The sequence below is a fragment of the Topomyia yanbarensis genome, chromosome 1, assembly GCF_030247195.1.
Source record: "Topomyia yanbarensis strain Yona2022 chromosome 1, ASM3024719v1, whole genome shotgun sequence".
NCBI lineage: Eukaryota > Metazoa > Arthropoda > Insecta > Diptera > Culicidae > Topomyia > Topomyia yanbarensis.
This window is the reverse complement of record NC_080670.1, coordinates 153,050,269-153,068,367: the sequence shown is the minus strand read 5'-3', so window position 1 is coordinate 153,068,367 and position 18,099 is coordinate 153,050,269. Positions and strand designations below refer to the sequence as shown.

The 18,099-nt window shown below is 42.2% G+C and overlaps 1 protein-coding gene across 1 annotated transcript in view; it reads right to left on the bottom strand.

Moving 5' to 3' along the window:
- LOC131677887 (phospholipase A1 VesT1.02-like) overlaps positions 1-18,099 on the bottom strand; it is an 81,038-nt gene that overhangs the window by 44,488 nt on the left and 18,451 nt on the right. Inside the window, exon 4 of the mRNA XM_058957980.1 lies at positions 6,791-6,914. Coding sequence (XP_058813963.1) covers positions 6,791-6,914 — 124 coding nt within the window. The remainder of the gene's footprint in view (positions 1-6,790; positions 6,915-18,099) is intronic.

Here is an 18,099-nt window from a genome sequence, read left to right as displayed (position 1 = left end):
TGGATAATATATTTGAATTAACGGATTATACACGCTGTTGAAATTAAGGAAAGCGTTTATTTTATGCTCACTGTTATACTACCGAAAATCGTCTGCCACAAAAATAATTCTGAACAGAACAGAACCTACATATGGTATTGTTCGAGCTAGCCAACCATAATGAAATTGTACTCAGATTGAATTCTAAATGCATTGAAATTCCATTCTGCTACTCACGTGCCGATTAAAACCTGGATTTCAAAATGATGCGTCGATATTGATATCCCTGACCAATAAGTATCAGTATTGGTGTCACAGTAGGAAACGGATGCCTGTGACATATTGAGAGAGATACATTTGTTGAAGTATACTGCTGTCGGAAGGACATGCGGAGTAACTGGCTGGTGAAGGGCATGGCGAGACCGGATTAAAACAGTCCTTAGCACAGTTTGGAGAGCAGGAAAAGATCCGCAGAACTACGACGCAAAAAAAAACAAATATTCCGGTTTCCATTATCAAATTTCGATGTGTACAAACGAACCTATTCAGAGGCCGTGTGGTATTCGACCATGAAATGAGCCACTGCTCCTATATCCTAGGAGGCGACTGAAAGTCGGAGTCCCTAAGTCAGGGTGTAATTCCGTGCCGAGGACTTGATGGCTGGAGAGTCTAAAATATGCCAGTCGCGCACGGATCATTTTGGGTTTTGCCCTTACTGTGTTATGCGATCTCTGACACAGTGGACCATTAGTTTCTTTGCAAATCGTGGGAATCAAATGATCGTGTCCCATGCGATGCGGCTCGCTATATAACATCCCAACTTGCTTTTGGTGTCCTCCAGTTGTTATGCAATTATTGTTGAATATGAAATGTACAGTTTTGTAATCAACACTGGTTAGAATAGCACAAATCAATCTCCAGGATAAATGGATTATCTCGACTTATTCAGGAAGGTAAAGCTTCCATAGCATTAGTTCAAGAACCGTTTTTCCATAAAGGAAACTTCTATATTGGAAAGTTATGTAACACTGCCTTCATTGCTAACAACAAGACAGGCATAACAAAGCTGACCAACTCTGACGAAAAAATGTGTACACTGTGCGAACTGTTTGCCTGAGCGTGGTGAACGATTGCGCTTTGTTGCGGCTTGGTGTACGGATATTTTCGTCAGAGTTGGTCGGCTTAGACATCAGGTCAAATACGTTGGAGTTATATTGGATTCCAAACTGAATTAGCCTGCTCACATTAAGTTCAGAGTAAAGAAAGCATGCATGTCTGCCTTCGGGCAGTGCAAACGATAATTTGGAAAACCTGGGGTCTTAAACCTAAATACATCTATTGGATTTACACAATTGTACGTCTAATACTGTCATATGGATGCCCTGTGTGGTGGCAAAAGGGAGAGGTTATGACGTTCCAGTCAAAGCTAAACCATTTGCAAAGGATGACGTTGACTGGTACTTTCACCACAACTCCAACTGCTGCTCAAGAGCCCTTCTAAATATCAAACCATTACACATAACCTCAAACAGGAAACACTTCACATTCCATGTGAAGATTCGCTCTCGAGAGGAGTGGTTGTCTGGCTATATGGAAGTACAACAATACACGCAAGTGGTTTGTTACACTGACAGTTCTCTAATGGTAGGACGTGCTGGTGCTGGTGTCTACTGTCGTGAAATGAGATGGAACAATCTCACTCGCTAGGTAGATACTTTACTATATTCCAAACAGAAATCTTCGCGAATGTGTGAGGAGTACAATCGGCCCTTCAACGGAGCTCGTCCGGCAAAATTATAAACTTTTGCTCTAACAGTCAGGATGCAATCAAGGCCCTTATCTCAGACGAATAACGATCCAAAATTAGCGATCGCGCGTCGAACCCAAATCGAAGAACTAAGCATTGTCAACACTATCTGTCCCATCTGGGTGCCAAAATATTTGGGTATTACTGGAAACAAATGGACTGACAAATTGGCCAGGGCAGGTTCAGCGATTGACTTTGTTGGTCCTGAGCTCGTCCTTCCAATTTCAACAAGTTGGATAAGAGAAAAAAAATACGATCCTGGTTTCGTCCGAGTACCGCAATTATTGGAAAAATCCACAAACGTGCCGCCAAACAAAGGCGTTTCTAGAACAACCGTGCCCAGTGATTTCGAAAAATCTCTGACACATTTCGAAATTCCACTGCGGCATGCTGACTAGGACTTTAACAGGGCCAATGCAAACTCAATTATCAAACGGCAACTATTCAGCAAGCTGAGTCCTTTTCATGTGATCTTTGTGAATCCGACTACGGAATCTGATATCATCTGATATGCAACTGCGCAGTAGTAGCGCAATTGGGATTTCGTGTTTTCGGCCTTCCTTACATAGACGGCACCGTGATTGAACGACTGAAACTCAGAGACATACTAAAGTTTCTAAACCAGTGTGGTAAACAGCTATAGGCTTACTCGTAGGCGATTTGAACTACTCGTGAATCTAGCTTCCATGATGTTTGTTTTTGTGCTGTTATTTTCCCCGCTCTTCCAATTCTACTTCTTCCTTCCTTCTTCTCCTTTCTTTCCGCTCAGGAAATGATGAGAAGGCACGAGAAAGCACAAATCCCCGACTACAGATCCCGTCATTAAGGCCAATATATTCTAATTCCTGATTCCTTATACAAATACTTCTTTACCCTTGCACAGTAACTTCTTTACCCAGAAGTAATGCTGTTGTTACCTTCTCCAAATTTTCGACGGAGTTGCCAGTCCTCTTAAGGTGTAGTTTTCGAAAAAACTGAAACGATGTGATAATGGTGTGTAATGTCAATAATGTCAATTATTCCTATACATAATATTAGCTAATTCTGTGATGTAAATTGACGTGGTTTATTGAAGCGATGAGATTGGTGAATTGTTCACCCTTGTGAAACATTTTTACTCTATCGATTTCGCGAAAAAAGTATCTAAAAAATTAACATGAAAAATAAACAGAGAAAGAATTACCGAATCGGTGAGAAAAAATACCATTTATTGGATATTGGATACACTGAGAAAATATGCTGTCGAGTAGGAATCAAACCTGCGATCTCGTAGGTGCGTTCACCATTCCACCATCGAGGAACTGTGATGACGTTATCATAAATTCCCAAGAGTTTAGTACTCACCGCTACAGCTCCATAATCTAATAATTGAGCTCATCGACCCCCAATATCTCCTATAACCGATCATTACCGCCCCTCTCTCTTCGAAGGGCCATATCCCTCTCGTTGTCTTCCGTGGACAAGGTTAGGTTTCATATATTACATATATCATTGACTGCATCACATAGGCTAACTCAGATCTACGTATTTGAAGGTTTACTACGAATTTTCAGAACCATAGATAAAATCTACGGGAATGCAATTCTATCTAAGGAAATCTACTGATTTATCTCCGGTGTACTTTTGAAGAAGGTTTGCAACAATGATTCACAAATATATGAATTTTAACAGTTTGAAGAAATTCACGTGAACTGTCTTTTGTAAAATTTGTAAACCATTTTTAGATTTTTTGCGATTAGCAGTCAAAGTTGTCCATCATTCATTCTGTGACTCTCAGACCGATTAGTTGATCTTTCCAGTCCGTGCAGTGTAACGTTAAAAATAATAGTACTAATACTCTGCCAAGGTTATCTTGTGCATTCTCCCCCTCGTCGAGGTTTCAGTATTTTTTACCTTCGTTCGTGTTTCTGCGTGTTTACCGTTATCCGGCCAGTAAGCAGTGAATCAGTTTTCTGGTAAGCCGCCTGGATGCCGTTATATACACAAGTTAAGTACTGTAAATATACTACACTTCCCATTCTTGTCTATAATACCAGCTTGCACTGCAAACATGACTTCCTCTGACAGTGGTTCAACTCGCGGTGAGATGTAAGTTGAAAAAAAAATCGGCTCCCCGGCTCACGGTTTATCCCTACTCGGCCATCGAGCCATACATCATTTTCATCCGAGCCAAAAACAAAAAGGTTTTAAATTTATGGAAGATTTCTCGGAGCTATATTCAGCCATGACAGAAATATCGAATATACGCCTTAATAAGCTTCGGGTAGTGGTAAATAGCTTAAACCAGGTAAACCAGAGTCTGCCCTGCCTCCTCGTTGACAATACTCGTATACCTGATCGACTTTCTGTGCCGCGGGTAATGCACTGTACTACTTGAATACAAGTGGGACAAACAGCCTCCTATTGTACCAATGAGGCTCGTTGTGGGAAATGTATTGCGAATCGTGTGAATGATTCCTGTGGAAGGGATCTTGAAAAGCGTCTCAACTATGATAGAAATCCACATGGCCCCCTGACATGTCCCGGTTACAAACAACGCTAGGAGAAATTTAAGCGTTTCCTTCAGGGACGTTCTAAGCGATCTTCTGCAGAAATACTAAAGATAGCTACTCCACCGATCTCTCCGAACAACTAACAAGTTAGTTTACTGACGAAGGCGGCCGTGATGACCCCAAGAGGTAACATCTTCCGATGTGCCTAAAAGCAATAGAAAAGGGAGGAACATATCCTCTCCAAATCTTGTGAGTTCGAAGGTGTCTCTTCAAAGTCCTTCAAAAATAACTACTCAGGGAAATAATGGTGCAAAACCAAAGCAAGTAGCTCCCGGTCTCAAAAATCTGAGCTCAGAAAAGAAGCTCCCAGCAATGCCAGGGACATCAAAAACCCCATGTGTTCCCATAACTTAGCCAGAGAAAGAAGGCAGAGCCTGCTTAATAAATTTCTCTGATATTGTGGATTGTATTTTTACAACTTTAAATATTTCTGACCCTCTTAAAAGCATCATAATAAGCTTTCTCCCAGCAGTAAAACCAGTATTGATGCAGTTTGCTCCAAAATGGCCCCTCCTTTCAGCGATTATACCTTTCGATGGCTAATTCATTGAGAACACGGATTTGATCACGGTTCTGCATTGGAATTGCAGAAGCATTATGCCGAAAATCGATTCTTCTAAAATTTCACTAAATAACTTGAAATAAGATGCATTTGCATTATGCGAAACATGGCTTACTTTGCGAATAGATCTCAACTTTCACGATTTCAACATTATTCGCTTGGATCGAGAACAATCTTACGGAGGAGTACTTTTAAGGATCAAAAAGTGTGATTATTTCAGTCAACTTCCCCTCGACACCAGGCATTGAAGTTGTCGATTGCCAAACTAGAACTAAAGGCAAAATCCTTTGCATTGCTTCAACCTATATCCCCCTAGCGCCTCAGTTAGCCACAGACGGCTTGGCGACATTGCCGAACTCCGCCCCGCACCGAGGTTTGATTTAGATGATTTTAACTCGCACGATACGCCATGTGGTTGCCATAAAGGCAATAACCTATCTACCTTACTACATAAGCTATGCGACAACCTCCTAGCGCCGCCATAGCGACTGAATTTCGAACTAATATGAAATGATCACATGCTATGCAACAACTTTGCCAAAGACACCAGAACTTTCAAACGAAACATAAGGAACACGGAAACAAATCCTTTATCGTTTTCATGAATAATAAATCATGAAACCAAAAATTTTGTCATCCTTAGAAGTCATGATTATGGTTCATCATATCATAATGAAAAAGACGAAGATCATGAACTATAACAAGCACTCCCATGATTACTGCTCATGGCCGCTACTTGTGTAACACACACCGGTAATGTTTGACATGTGAGAGCCTGGTTGCCGCTATTTACGGGTATTCATTCAACTGTTTTCCTTCAGGACATCATATTGAATGAGTCAAATTGAAAAAATCTTTGCGCGACGAATAAAAAAGATTAAAGTCACGTTAATGAAAAAAAAACTCTGAGTCTTTCGCAATGAACACTACTTTAAAATCACTTAAATAAAGCAAGTTTGAGTCCATTAACTACATTTGGTTTCTAGGCCCAAACCGAAGTGTATAATAGGAACTAGCCATTGGCGTTTATTTATTTCGGCCAAGAATCTTTCATTAGTTTATATTATACTAGAATTAAACGGAACACATTTGTCTTAAGAGGGTTAGCTATCATTGGTGCTGTTCCAAATTTATTTGGTCAGTTTTGGAGTGTTTTTAACCTTCTATCATGTCCAATGTATTGGAAAGCCAACTTTGTCCATATCGCCCGCTGACCAGGATATAACATTTTATTTATAAAGCAACTCAATTATCGTTCGGCGATGCCAGCCGCATTTTCCGCACCTCCACCTCCTTCCAACTATCTTAGAAACGATACGCGAACCAGTCAATTCACAGCAAAACTTAGCTCCGGTTTCTATCCTACGTGAGCGGCATATCCCTCGAAACGCACGTTCACGGGTGAGTGTCTGGAAATCCAATAAAGCGCTGCAAACAAGGCATGAAAACAAGAAGGTGGAAAATATTTCGCGACCGCTTCATCATACGGGACGCGGCAAAGATGAGGTAATATTTGTGATTTATTAAATTCAAATGAGCACCGAGTGTAATAAAAATAAATTAGAGCACGCACCACAGCAGCTGCTGGAGCGGGGAGGTAAGAAAAATTTGTGGCCACGAAGACTTTTCGCTGGATCGATGCGTTTATTGGGGATTGCATATGTGGGAATGCTGTATCTGTTCCGGATTACGTGAGCAGAAGATTCAAACAGATGGAAATGATTTGTTGAGCCCACGTAGACCAGCATTTGTTGGGGCAACTGATTGGATCGATGGAAATCGTTAGTTTTTCCTGATTGCCTAAACCCCGCTTTTTAAACAGTATACCAATCATTATAAAAGTTCGAATAGCAATTGAAGCTCTAAAATTGATAGCTAAATAGTACTTACGAAAATACTCCAGTAATCCTTCTTGTCGATACTTCTTGTAGCCGTCTGGTTTGTGCGATTTGACTTTGTGGGGTTTTGCGTCATATTTTAACTTAAAATTGATGGTGTCTCCTTTGATGGCTTTCTATTAAAGAAATTAAAATTAAATGAAACCTTAAATATTTTTAAAAAATTGCATTTTTGAAGTAGAATACTTCTAACGTTTCAATATGGGGTCCCGTTTCAAAAATTTCAGTTGAGAAATTTTCCCAGGTTTGAAATGCGAATATCTTCCGTTGTACTGGACGAAATCGTAATATTTTTACACTATCTGATCGGAAATTTGTGCACGTATTTCGTATTAAATTTCGGAATTAGTGCGACTACTATAAATAAACCAAAACAAGGATTTTTAGAAAATCCTTCGGAAACAGCGAGGAAAATATGCAATTTGCCAGCCGTCAAAAAGGAGCATGTAAGCGTTTCATTACATACGGGAATGTTATATATACAGGTCACGCGAGCTTGTTTTGTATCAGTGGGTGCTCGCTTACCACACGAGCAACATGCTCGTCCGGACGGTACAATGAGCGGTATCATGTTTGCGTTCCCTACCAAGCGTCATCGCAAGGTTCTTCGTGATAAAATCCAGGGAATCACCAAATCCGCCATTCGGCGTCTGGCTCGTCGTGGTGGTGTAAAATGCATTTCCGATTTAATCTACGAATGCTGATGGTGTGCAGGAAAATGTCATCCGAGATGCCGTGACCTATACTGAGCGGCAGGGACGCACATTGTATGGATTTGGAAGTTGAAAAGGTAGAACTCACTTGTATCATTATAAAAAAGGCCCTTTTCAGGGCCACCAAACTCATTTCAAAGAATAAGTTTGCATTTTCTGTTTCATGTACTGTTTCTCCCTGGAGAGCAATTTGGGTTAAACCCAAAATTATGATTTATTTCAGTACGCAAATTGCAAATATGGTCAGAAACAAACTGGAGTGAAGTGGAAAACATTTTTACTAGGCGCATTCAAAAAAGGTTTCAATTCTCAAACATTTTACCAATGTGCCGTATTACATTACTCTCTTTACCCTGAGTGTTCGATAATCTCCGTATTGGAAACACAATTTCAATTTTGTTCTTTATCAAAAATATGTGGTCGACCAACAAAGGGGTGGAGCTACGAAGAACACATATTGAGGACAACACAAAAAAGGACGAGCTTACATTGTGCTGTAGTCAGGTATAAAAACTCAGCATGCTGCTGTTCACGATCAGTTCGTTTCCAGCATCAGCATGCAGCAGTTCGTTTGCAGCATCTCCCGCAAAATTCAAACTGCCGTCCGTTTGCTGCTGTCAGAAGAGTTGGTCAAGCACGCCGTCTCAGATGGCACCAAAACTGTTACCATATACACCAGCTCCAAGTAAATTTCGAACACTGCCCAAACAAAAGGCCCTTTTCAGGGCCATCAATTTATCAACAAAGAATGAAATTGAAGTTTTGTTATTACAAGCATCATAAAGTGGCTTGTCAAGAGCGTTGGATGGTAAGTGAGCCACTTGTGAACAATACCGAATACCGTCGCTTTCACGTAGAATGGCACAAAATCAAAAGTTATTTGTGATTTATAAACAGTTTAGTGTAATGATTCAATTGACAAAAATCGAACGTTTTCTAACGTTTCGATATAAGTGCTCCGTTTCAAAATTTTCGGCCAGAATGCTGCCTGTTTTTTCAAACGTGAAAGTCTGCTGTTGTATTGAATGAAAACCTTCGATTTTTGCGCTGATTGGAAATAGTTGTGACTAAATCTGTAGAATGTACAATTACTGAAAATAACGGATTTTGTGAAAGCTGTGGTTGGTCCGTACAATTCGATTCCAAGCGAGCCAGACTAGTTTTCGTTGGAAGATCCACCTCTGACAATAGAAGTAAACTTTTATTTTGAATTCAACTACAACTTCTTGAAAACAGCACAGCTAAAAAACTTTTGGGAAAAACGCGCAAGCCTAAATTTTCCACTATAATGGAAACTGCCTGTGCCCCCACCGCACAGCATCATCAAGATTGATAGTAATTCAAGCTGGGAGGAAAAAGGTTGTAAGGCAATGGAAAACGAAAATTTCATTTATATCTTACTGGAATATAATTGGCTGGTCCTGAAAAGAACTTGTTGGTTTGTGGTTTATTTTGGGTCACAATTTAGGCCTGCTCGATTGCTGATAGCTGTGAATTTCTCGCAGGGCGACTGTTTCTGTTCAGTAGTGATGAGGCTTCCTAACGCCAACCGTGACTGGGGCACTTTTACACGGCCTTCGTTGCTTACTGCTTGCGGGGAGGCTTTCCTCCGGTGGACTTACGAGCGGTCTGTTTGGTACGGGCCATTTATCAACAAAGAATCGAATTGAAATTTTGTTATTACAAGCATCCGAAAGTAGCTTGCCAAGAGCGTTCGATGGCAAGTGAGCTACTTGTGAACAATATCGTCGATTTCACGTAGAATGACACAAAATAAAAAGTTATCATTTGTGTGTTTGTTTACAGTTTCGCCTAGTAAGCATTCAAAAAGGTTTCAATTCTCAAACATTTTACCAATGTGCCGTATTACATTACTCTTTTTACCCTGAATGTTCGATAACTTCCGTATTGGAAACACAATTTCAATTTTGTTCTTTATCAAAAATATGTGGTCGACCAACGAAGGGGTGGAGCTACGAATAACACATATTGAGGACAACACAAAAAAGGACGAGCTTACATTGTGCTGTAGTCAGGTATAAAAACTCAGCATGCTGTTGCTCACGCTCAGTTCGTTTCCAGCATCAGCATGCAGCAGTTCGTTTGCAGCATCTCCCGCAAAATTCACACCGCTGTCCGTTTGCTGCTGTCAGAAGAGTTGGCCAAGCACGCCGTCTTCGATGGCACCAAAACTGTTACCATATACACCAGCTCCAAGTAAATTTCGAACACTGCCCAAACAAAAGGCGCTTTTCAGGGCCATCAATTTATCGACAAAGAATGAAATTCAAGTTTTGTTATTACAAGCATCAGAAAGTGGCTTGTCAAGAGCGTTGGATGGTAAGTGAGCCACGTGTGAACAATATCGTCGCTTTCAAGTAGAATGGCACAAAATAAAAAAGTTATTTGTGTGATTTGTAGACAGGTTAGTGTAATGATTCAATTTACAAAAATCGAACGTTTCGATATAGGTGCTCCGTTTCAAAATTTTCGGCCAGAATGTTGCCTGTTTTTCTAAAAGTGAAAATTTGCTGTTGTACTGAATGAAAACCTTCGATTTTTGCGCTGATTGGAAATAGTTGTGACTAGTTGTGTAGAATGTAAAATTACTGAAAATAACAGATTTTGTGAAAGCAGTGGTTGGTCCGTACAATTCGATTCCAAGCGAGCCAGACTAGTTTTCGTTGGAAGGTCCATCTCTGACAATAGAAATAAACTATTTTATTTTGAATTCAACTACAACTTCCTTGAAAACAGCACAGCTAAAATCTTTTGGGAAAAACGCGCAAACCTAAATTTTCCACTATAATAAAAACTAGTGCCCCCGCCGCACAGCATCATCAAGATTGATAGTAATTCAAGCCGGGAGGATAGGGGGAAGGAGGTTGTAAGGCAATTGAAAATTTCATTTATAATAATAATACTTTGTAATTAGCTGGTCCTGAAAAGAACTTGTTGGTTTGTGGTTTATTTTGGGTCACAATTTAGGCCCGCTCGATTTTTGATAGCTGTAAATTTTTCGCAGGGCGATAGTTTCTGTTCGGTAGCGATGAGGCTTCTTAACGCCAATCGTGACTGGGGCACTCTTACACTGCCTTCATTGCCAACTGCTTGCTGGGAAGCCTTTCTTCCGGTGGAGCGGTTTTTTTTGGTACAGGCCATGTAGCGAAAAATGCTGATCTGCTACTTCTCTTATGCTGGTAGTAGGACGACGGTCAAACGCTCGTTTTCGTGCCTTCATTCATAAAAGTTCAACAATATTTTCAAAGAATGTTGCAAATTGTCAACTTGATAATTCCAAAAATACTCCAAATAAACTATGAATGTGCTAAAGTCGACAAAATCGCATAGAAATTGCTTATTCCAGAGCAGAATTTACCAGAATTTACTTCACTCCGGTTATGTCTCTGACATTACCCACCCATCTTTTTTTTTTATTAAATTCTATTATTGACAGTGGTTTGAGTATTATCTTAGAGGCGTTTGTGGTGTACATTAGAGTGACAAGAAAAAATCGGGCTACCTCTGAGTAGATTTCTAGTCCCACCAGGAGTGTCTGTACCAAATTTGAGCCAAATTGGACAAATCTTGCTACCAAAGTTTGTATGGGATTTTTCGACAATTTACTCGGAGAAATCCCACCAAAGACTGCTAATCAATCCAACTTCCTTGTGAGAAGTTGTTAAATTTTCAATGAAGTGATATCTGAGTCAGTATTACATGGGGTCTAACGGCATATGTTATAGTCAATTGTCAGTTGTTGAATAAGTAATCAATTCCCACTACCTTTTTTGCTTTTTTACGTTTTTTGCGAAATATTGGTTGGGTCTAGCTTAATGACATGTCTGAAAGAATTTTAGTACAAGATGTAAATCATTTTTACTAGAAAATTTTAGTTCTACATTTCACCATATAGAGACGCCAACTCTAACAAGAGCCATATTTGATCTTTTAAAGAGGCTCTTATTCACCGTTTGGAGCTGTAGAATGTTACAGTCACTCTACTTCGCTAGGTTCAAATCAACTCTGGCTCAGAAAGAGTTATAATCAAAGCTTCCCTCAGGTCAGGTTTGATCCATGACTACACAAAAGACCACAAACATTACTGTCATTTAATCAATTTCAATTTCGGTCCTTTATCGAACACCTCCATCACCACTGACAGCGAAAATAACTGCCCCATTTATCTCGTACACGGCTCTTCTTCCGTACTTCCGAGGAGAGTGAGTGCGCGGGAAAATCTGTTCCTCGGCAGAAGAAAGAAAAGTGACACAATGTGTTGAGACGACCGGTGGCCATTTTTCGTCCTGCCCCGTTGACGCAAAGCATCCAGGAACACCTCCAGGCATAGTTATTTCTTGGTGGCTCCTCTGACTGCCTGCTCCCCGTTGGATATAAATCCGATTATAAAAGATCGTCGTCTTATTATGTGAAATATATTGCAATTTATTTTCATTCGCACGTGGGGCGCTGTCATCTTTCCCGGCTAGCTTCGGCAGCGCCAAGGGTGAGCTGGCGAATTTTTACCGGGATTTTTTTGCCTTTAATAATTTGATCCAGTGAAAGATATGCATGAACTTTTAAAAAAAGATTTAAAGAAAAAGTCCCTGGTTGCGAATAGGCCGACTTACTCCACTCCATCCAAAAACCCAAATTCACCGATTCTACCTTCACGTGACGTCTGCCTGGCTTGGCTGGTTGAACGAACATCTTTAAGAACCGGAAGCCATATGACGTGATAAGTTAGACGTTTGGCGCGGCACCGGTGAAGCGGTTTTTCACGAAGAACCGGCAGCGGCCCGGCACTGGATGGGAAGCTATCCAACAGGTGTGCGAACCGTAGCAGATTTTGCGGTTTAACCACAGTCACACTGTCCACTATGTTGGTACTTCGGCTCCTCTGCTTGGAGGAAGAACGAGAAAATATTGTGTCCATTGTCAGTCTAATATATCATTTAACGGAACGTTGGTGGATAGAAGGGTAGAGAATGTTGAACGGCGTGGGCACTATGGCTCCATAAATCCATCGGTTTTCTTTGTTCGAGCTTTTAGTTGGTAGGGCGTGAGTAAGTATAGCAAACTGAACAGACTAAACAGGTTGGTATATTCTGAAACAAGAACGGTTCACAGCAAGACTAGAATGTGGTTTCAGATAAATTCTATTATGTCAAACATTTAGGCATTTCACATTGAATTATATTTCAACACAATGTGGCTAAGCAGTAGGGAACATAACCGTTGAGTCAGATTTATAGGGTGCTATGTTACGATTTGCCAAACTGAACTCTTAGAAAGTGAAAGATATATTATCTCGCCAATGTTTCAAAAAAACATATAATTTTTAAATGGATGCAAATGACAAATTCACTTGTAACATCCACGATTAATGAAAGTTTGTTATAATTCTGCTAACTGCAGTCCTTGTTCTAATTTTCTGGTTAACCCTCCATCAATCACTCTATTATCTACATTTAAGCGACCGCCTCAAGTTTTAAGACAACATCGACCGAATTTCAGAACGTTGAACACTGTGTGACTTCCGGAAGATTACTTTTGTAAGATCCGGTTAACTTTCAGAACATCAGTTTGAACAGAAGACACTTTTTGAGAGTATCTGACGCAACGTTGATGATTACGTTGAGTTCGGAATTGAAATGAGTGTCAAACCATATAAACCATATAAATCCCTATAACGGTTTGGTGATTTTTACATTTCCATTAACATAAATCTATCTTTCTGATCTGTATATTTCACATCCTTGCTCTCACTTGAGTACTAAGGCTCTAAATTTTCAAAACATTCTTTACTGACTAATCTATAGCTAATTGAAATCGCTCAAACTGTCCAGATTTCTATATCATTTTTAGATAACAGAATAAATGTTCAAAAATACCCTGAGCAGGAAAAAATGCACAAAAACCAAAAACTCGGGTTTTGGTAGCCGCCTAACCCGCTAAAACAACTACTCTTTCAGCCAATTTCCGTATGATAGCAGAGAAGCTAGCTATGGGTTGAGATTTAGTGCTCTTCCCCTAAGAGGACAATCTGGGCGGCAAGCTCCAGATTGTTCAATTTACTGAACCTTCAGCTCTTTTACGCCATTCAGCACTATAACTCGGCTCCCTTGTGCCACTCAGCACCACAACTTCCGATGGAGCCGAGGGGATCGCTGGTACCCCGACGATCCGCGACTAGTGATGTCTCGTCGCGTTAGTCAAGTCTTCGGTGGTGAATCTAACTTAAGCCGACGGAGAGGTCCCCGGCGAAAGAAGTAATGCACGGCAGTGGATCTAGCCTACTTCGGCGGAAAGTTCCCGGCAATGTCTGCTCTCCCGAAACTGCTCACTCGCTGTTCATCACGCCCGTTTCTCTATAAGACGCCATTATTCAGGTTGATGCCCGGGCCTCCCGTTTCAAGCATCTCTCAGCGTGTCGCTTCGAGCCTCGAACATTCGAAGACTACAGCTTCGGTGTCTCCTCAACAATTCCACACACCGGGCACAATGGTGACGTTGCTTGCCCGAACCGATGAAGATACTTCCTTAAGCAGCCGTGGCCCAACAGGAGCTGTGTGAGGTGGAAGTTTACCTCTCCGTGGTTTCTATTGACCCATGTCGACGGGTCTGGGATTGAGTCGGTAGGTCATTCCTTCTCTGTAATGTCCCAATTCTACTACCACCTCGCCATCGAGTTGAGTCTCACCATCTTCCTCACGATTCTGACGTTTCTTCGTTTTTAACAGTCGATGTCCTCCGCCAGAATGATGCAGCTGGCGATCATCTCGGCGATAACGCATACAGCCTCCGACGATATCATTCTTTACGCACTCGTTACTCGTACGGCCATCTGTCGGAACATCAGTTTTTCGGTTCTCCGTCACTGACAACTCTACTGTTGGTGACACGTTGTCCGCGAAACCATGATTTTCACTTTCTTAGGCAACCGCAGTGTCAAGACCTCATCGTACATCTTGTTCCAAAGAATTACACCGATAATGGATCCCCGAGGAACGCCCACTATGACTCAAATTGACTTCTACTCTTCGTTTGTCTCGAACAGCAACATGCTCTGGAAGTAGCTCTTCAGGTTCTGGTACAGACAATTGGGGATTCTCATTCTGTGCAGGGCTTCGGCGCTGGTTTCCTAGCTGGCGCAGTTAAACGAATTATTCACATCTATCGTGACCACAATACAATATTGGTTTCCTCTTCGCTTCTGTTAGCCGACTTGAAACGTAGTACTGCTCAATTCATACTATTCTTTCTCTATTTCGCCTACAGCTTAATTCTTAACCCTTTGCATCTCCATGTTCACGTGTTCCCGGAGCTACCGTTGAGTACTACTTCGGGAGGAATTATGCCGTTGCACATCTTCTTTCCTTGGGCTCATTGGATCCTTCGCCTTCGTTGAACAATTTAGTACCCACCTCTGTCCGTTTGTTTAAGCCATTTAGCTTCTTGCTTGCTAGGGGCGGGTATAGCGTAGTTGGTCAATCAATTGCCTTTTACGCAGCTCACCTGGGTTCGATTCCCAACCCCCCCGCACATAGGGTTAGAGATTTTTCTTAAGAGAATTTTCTAACGCGAAGAGGCGAATGACCTTAATGTTAAAACCTCTATAATCGAAATAAAAACTCCTTGCTTTTTCGCAATCTACTCGGCTAGTCCCCGATGGTTGATCTACCCTACTCAGACTCTACGTTTAACGATGGGGTCGCGTTTCGTCATGCCTAATACATCCTATTTACCCAGGTCGCCAGAACTGGTATAAACCAGTGAGTTTACCTTCCTTTTTTGTCGAATCCCAATCTTACTGCCATTTGATCATTGAGTTACCTCCCAGTGTTTTTCGTACTCCCTTGGTTCACTACCGCTTATAGCGTTCACTATCCTACATTAGAATGCCGATGTGGATCGTTACAGCGGTAACTCAGCTTTTCTCGATTCCGTTGTATTTCCAATGCCGAAACCTAAACGAGACCTCCGTACCTCAGTATCTACTATGCTACGCTAACCAAAAGAGGTCTCCTGCTACTATTTGGCACTGCTGTATTCTGGTTAGAGCAACCGCCTTCTCGAAGGCATAGTCAACCTGGATGTTGAAGTTCAGCCGGTCATCAATCATCACACCCAGTTGTTTCAGTGCCCACTTCGACGACGATTTTATGTCCCCCAACAATGACTTCTGTGCGCTGCAGCACTGTACGGTTGCTGACCTCTAGCACCTCCATTTTGTGGTGGGTTATCCGCAACATTACTCCTTGTATCCAATTTCCGATCATGTCGATCGCTTCCATCGCCGAAATTTCCACCTCTTTCAATGTCTTTCGACAACCTCCACATCCCCAAACAGCATCAGTACGCCGTTATACATCCCGTTCCAGAGCGTGGAAATCAGTATAGAGCATTATGGGACTATTACCGAAATTTTAACCGATTTCTTTCACCTATTTGTCTCGTTGGCCAGAACCCAATTCTGGAAATATTCCCTCAGAATTCTGCATATGTAGTTAGAGACCCTTTTTATGCGCAGTGATTCAGCAATGGCTGCTCAGCTCGCGCTATTGAACGCGTTCTTGACGTCCATCGTCATCACAGTACAACATCGATTATCTTTTCTTTTTAGTTTGAGCGCCAAATCAACCCTCTCGATTACGGTCCGAATAGTGTCTACCGTAGACTTGCCTTCCCGCAATCCAACCTGGTTCTTTGACAACCCTTGATTGCTCTCCATAATTGTTTTCAGCCTGTTGAAGGTTAAAAGTTTCTCCGAGCGTATCCAACAGGCATATTGGTCTATACGACGCTAGATCGCCGGCAGTTTTGCCTGGTTTGAGAAGTAGCACAAACTTCTGTAGCTGCCATTTGTTAGAGAAATACATTTCGTCTAAAATCTTTTGGAGCACGTTTCTAAACATTTCCGAGAATGCCTGGATTGCAGCTCTCTCAACAACGTTGCAGATTCCATTTGACCCTGGCGCGTTCTTCGCCTTTAGACCCTTTGCCACAGCTACGAGCTCTTAGTTGAAGACTTGGATCACTTCGGCGTTGGCTTGTTGGGTCGCACTCCAGGGAAAGCTCTTCTACGATTAGCTTCAGCTTGCCAGGGCACATTTCCATCAGGGGCCCTCTGATCTTCGCCATTGCCACACGGTATGCTTCGCCACAGGCAGCGATTAGTGCCAGTGCCTTGACACCGCTCTTTAAAGCATGTCGATTAACTTAGCATTAACTCAATTTGGCCCTTGTGGTGCGAAACACTATATTTCGCTCCTCTCTGACGGCTTCACATCCAGCTCTCTGAACGTTTCTTCTATCTCCACTACCAGCTAGCACGGAGGGTACCAAGCATCTCGTTCCACTGGTAAGTTGGGTGCCGCCTGTTCATAGGCTCTAGTTTTCTTGGTATGGTAGTGTCTAACGTTTCTTTAAACTCATCTGCATTGAGGTTAGCAGAGTCACTTGCTGCTCGGAGTGTATCCACAAAGAGATCCTTGTCGAATGACTTCATCTTGCACTTCCGCTTATGGGTGCTGGCCCTCTGTGTTTTAGCACAGTTTCGTTGACCAATGCTGTACCGGATTTCCAGGTGGTCATTATGCGTGTAGTCTTTGCTAACCCTACAGTTCATGGTTGCTACCAGCGACAGGCTGCAAAAGGTATCGTCGACGTTGGATTCTCGGCCGTCCCAGCGAAAAGTGGTGCATGGCATAACATACAGCTTGGTTAGAGCTTCCAGATTACTATATCCTCCTGTGTTGGTACGTCTATTTCTCCACTCTACTGCCCAAGCATTGAAACCTCCTCCAATGACAACCGGTCATCGTCATTTTGGCGTCTCACCAAGCTGCTTGAGCTCGGCAACTTCATTCGCCTGAGCCCTGTTTATACTCCAACACATTGGTCCATGCAGCACGATGTCAGGTGTTATCCGCAGACAAACCGGTAGTAGAATGCCGAGGTTGGTCCTGCAGTTCCCCATGGAGCATGACTTCCACTACACTTACCACTCGACGCGACGTTCCGAAACCAGTACTTCATCTAACGCCACCCATCTAGTCTCCGGCGGTGGACCTAGTCTACAACGATGGACAGTTCCACGGTGAAGGAATTTCTTCCGAGCCCGATTTCTTGTTTCATGGCGACTTTCTAACCGGTGGTGCTGCTTTGTTTATCCCTTCGCCACATCCTCTGGAACTCGGGAGGTATCCTCGTCCTTACTCTGTTTACAGCGTGCCAAGTATGTGCGTCGTGGTACATCGCTTTGACTATATTGTCGACTGTTGCGCCGGGCATCTTCCTTCGGACTTCGGCATACGGCATTGAAAGTCCACGTAACGGTGACAAAGCATGTCTGAACCGATGCAGTTACTTCCGGGAACATCAGTTCCCAGGCAAAAACTGCGTCAAATGGAAGTTTATCTCTCCACGCTTCCTATGCACCCACGACAACACATTTGGGATGAGCCGATGGGTACACCATCCTTTCTCCATCTTGTCCCACTCTTGCTGGTCCTTAGCCAACGAATCCACTCAGATCAGTCTTCTTGCACTTCGTGTATATATTTGCGTCCTCAGTCAGAATGAT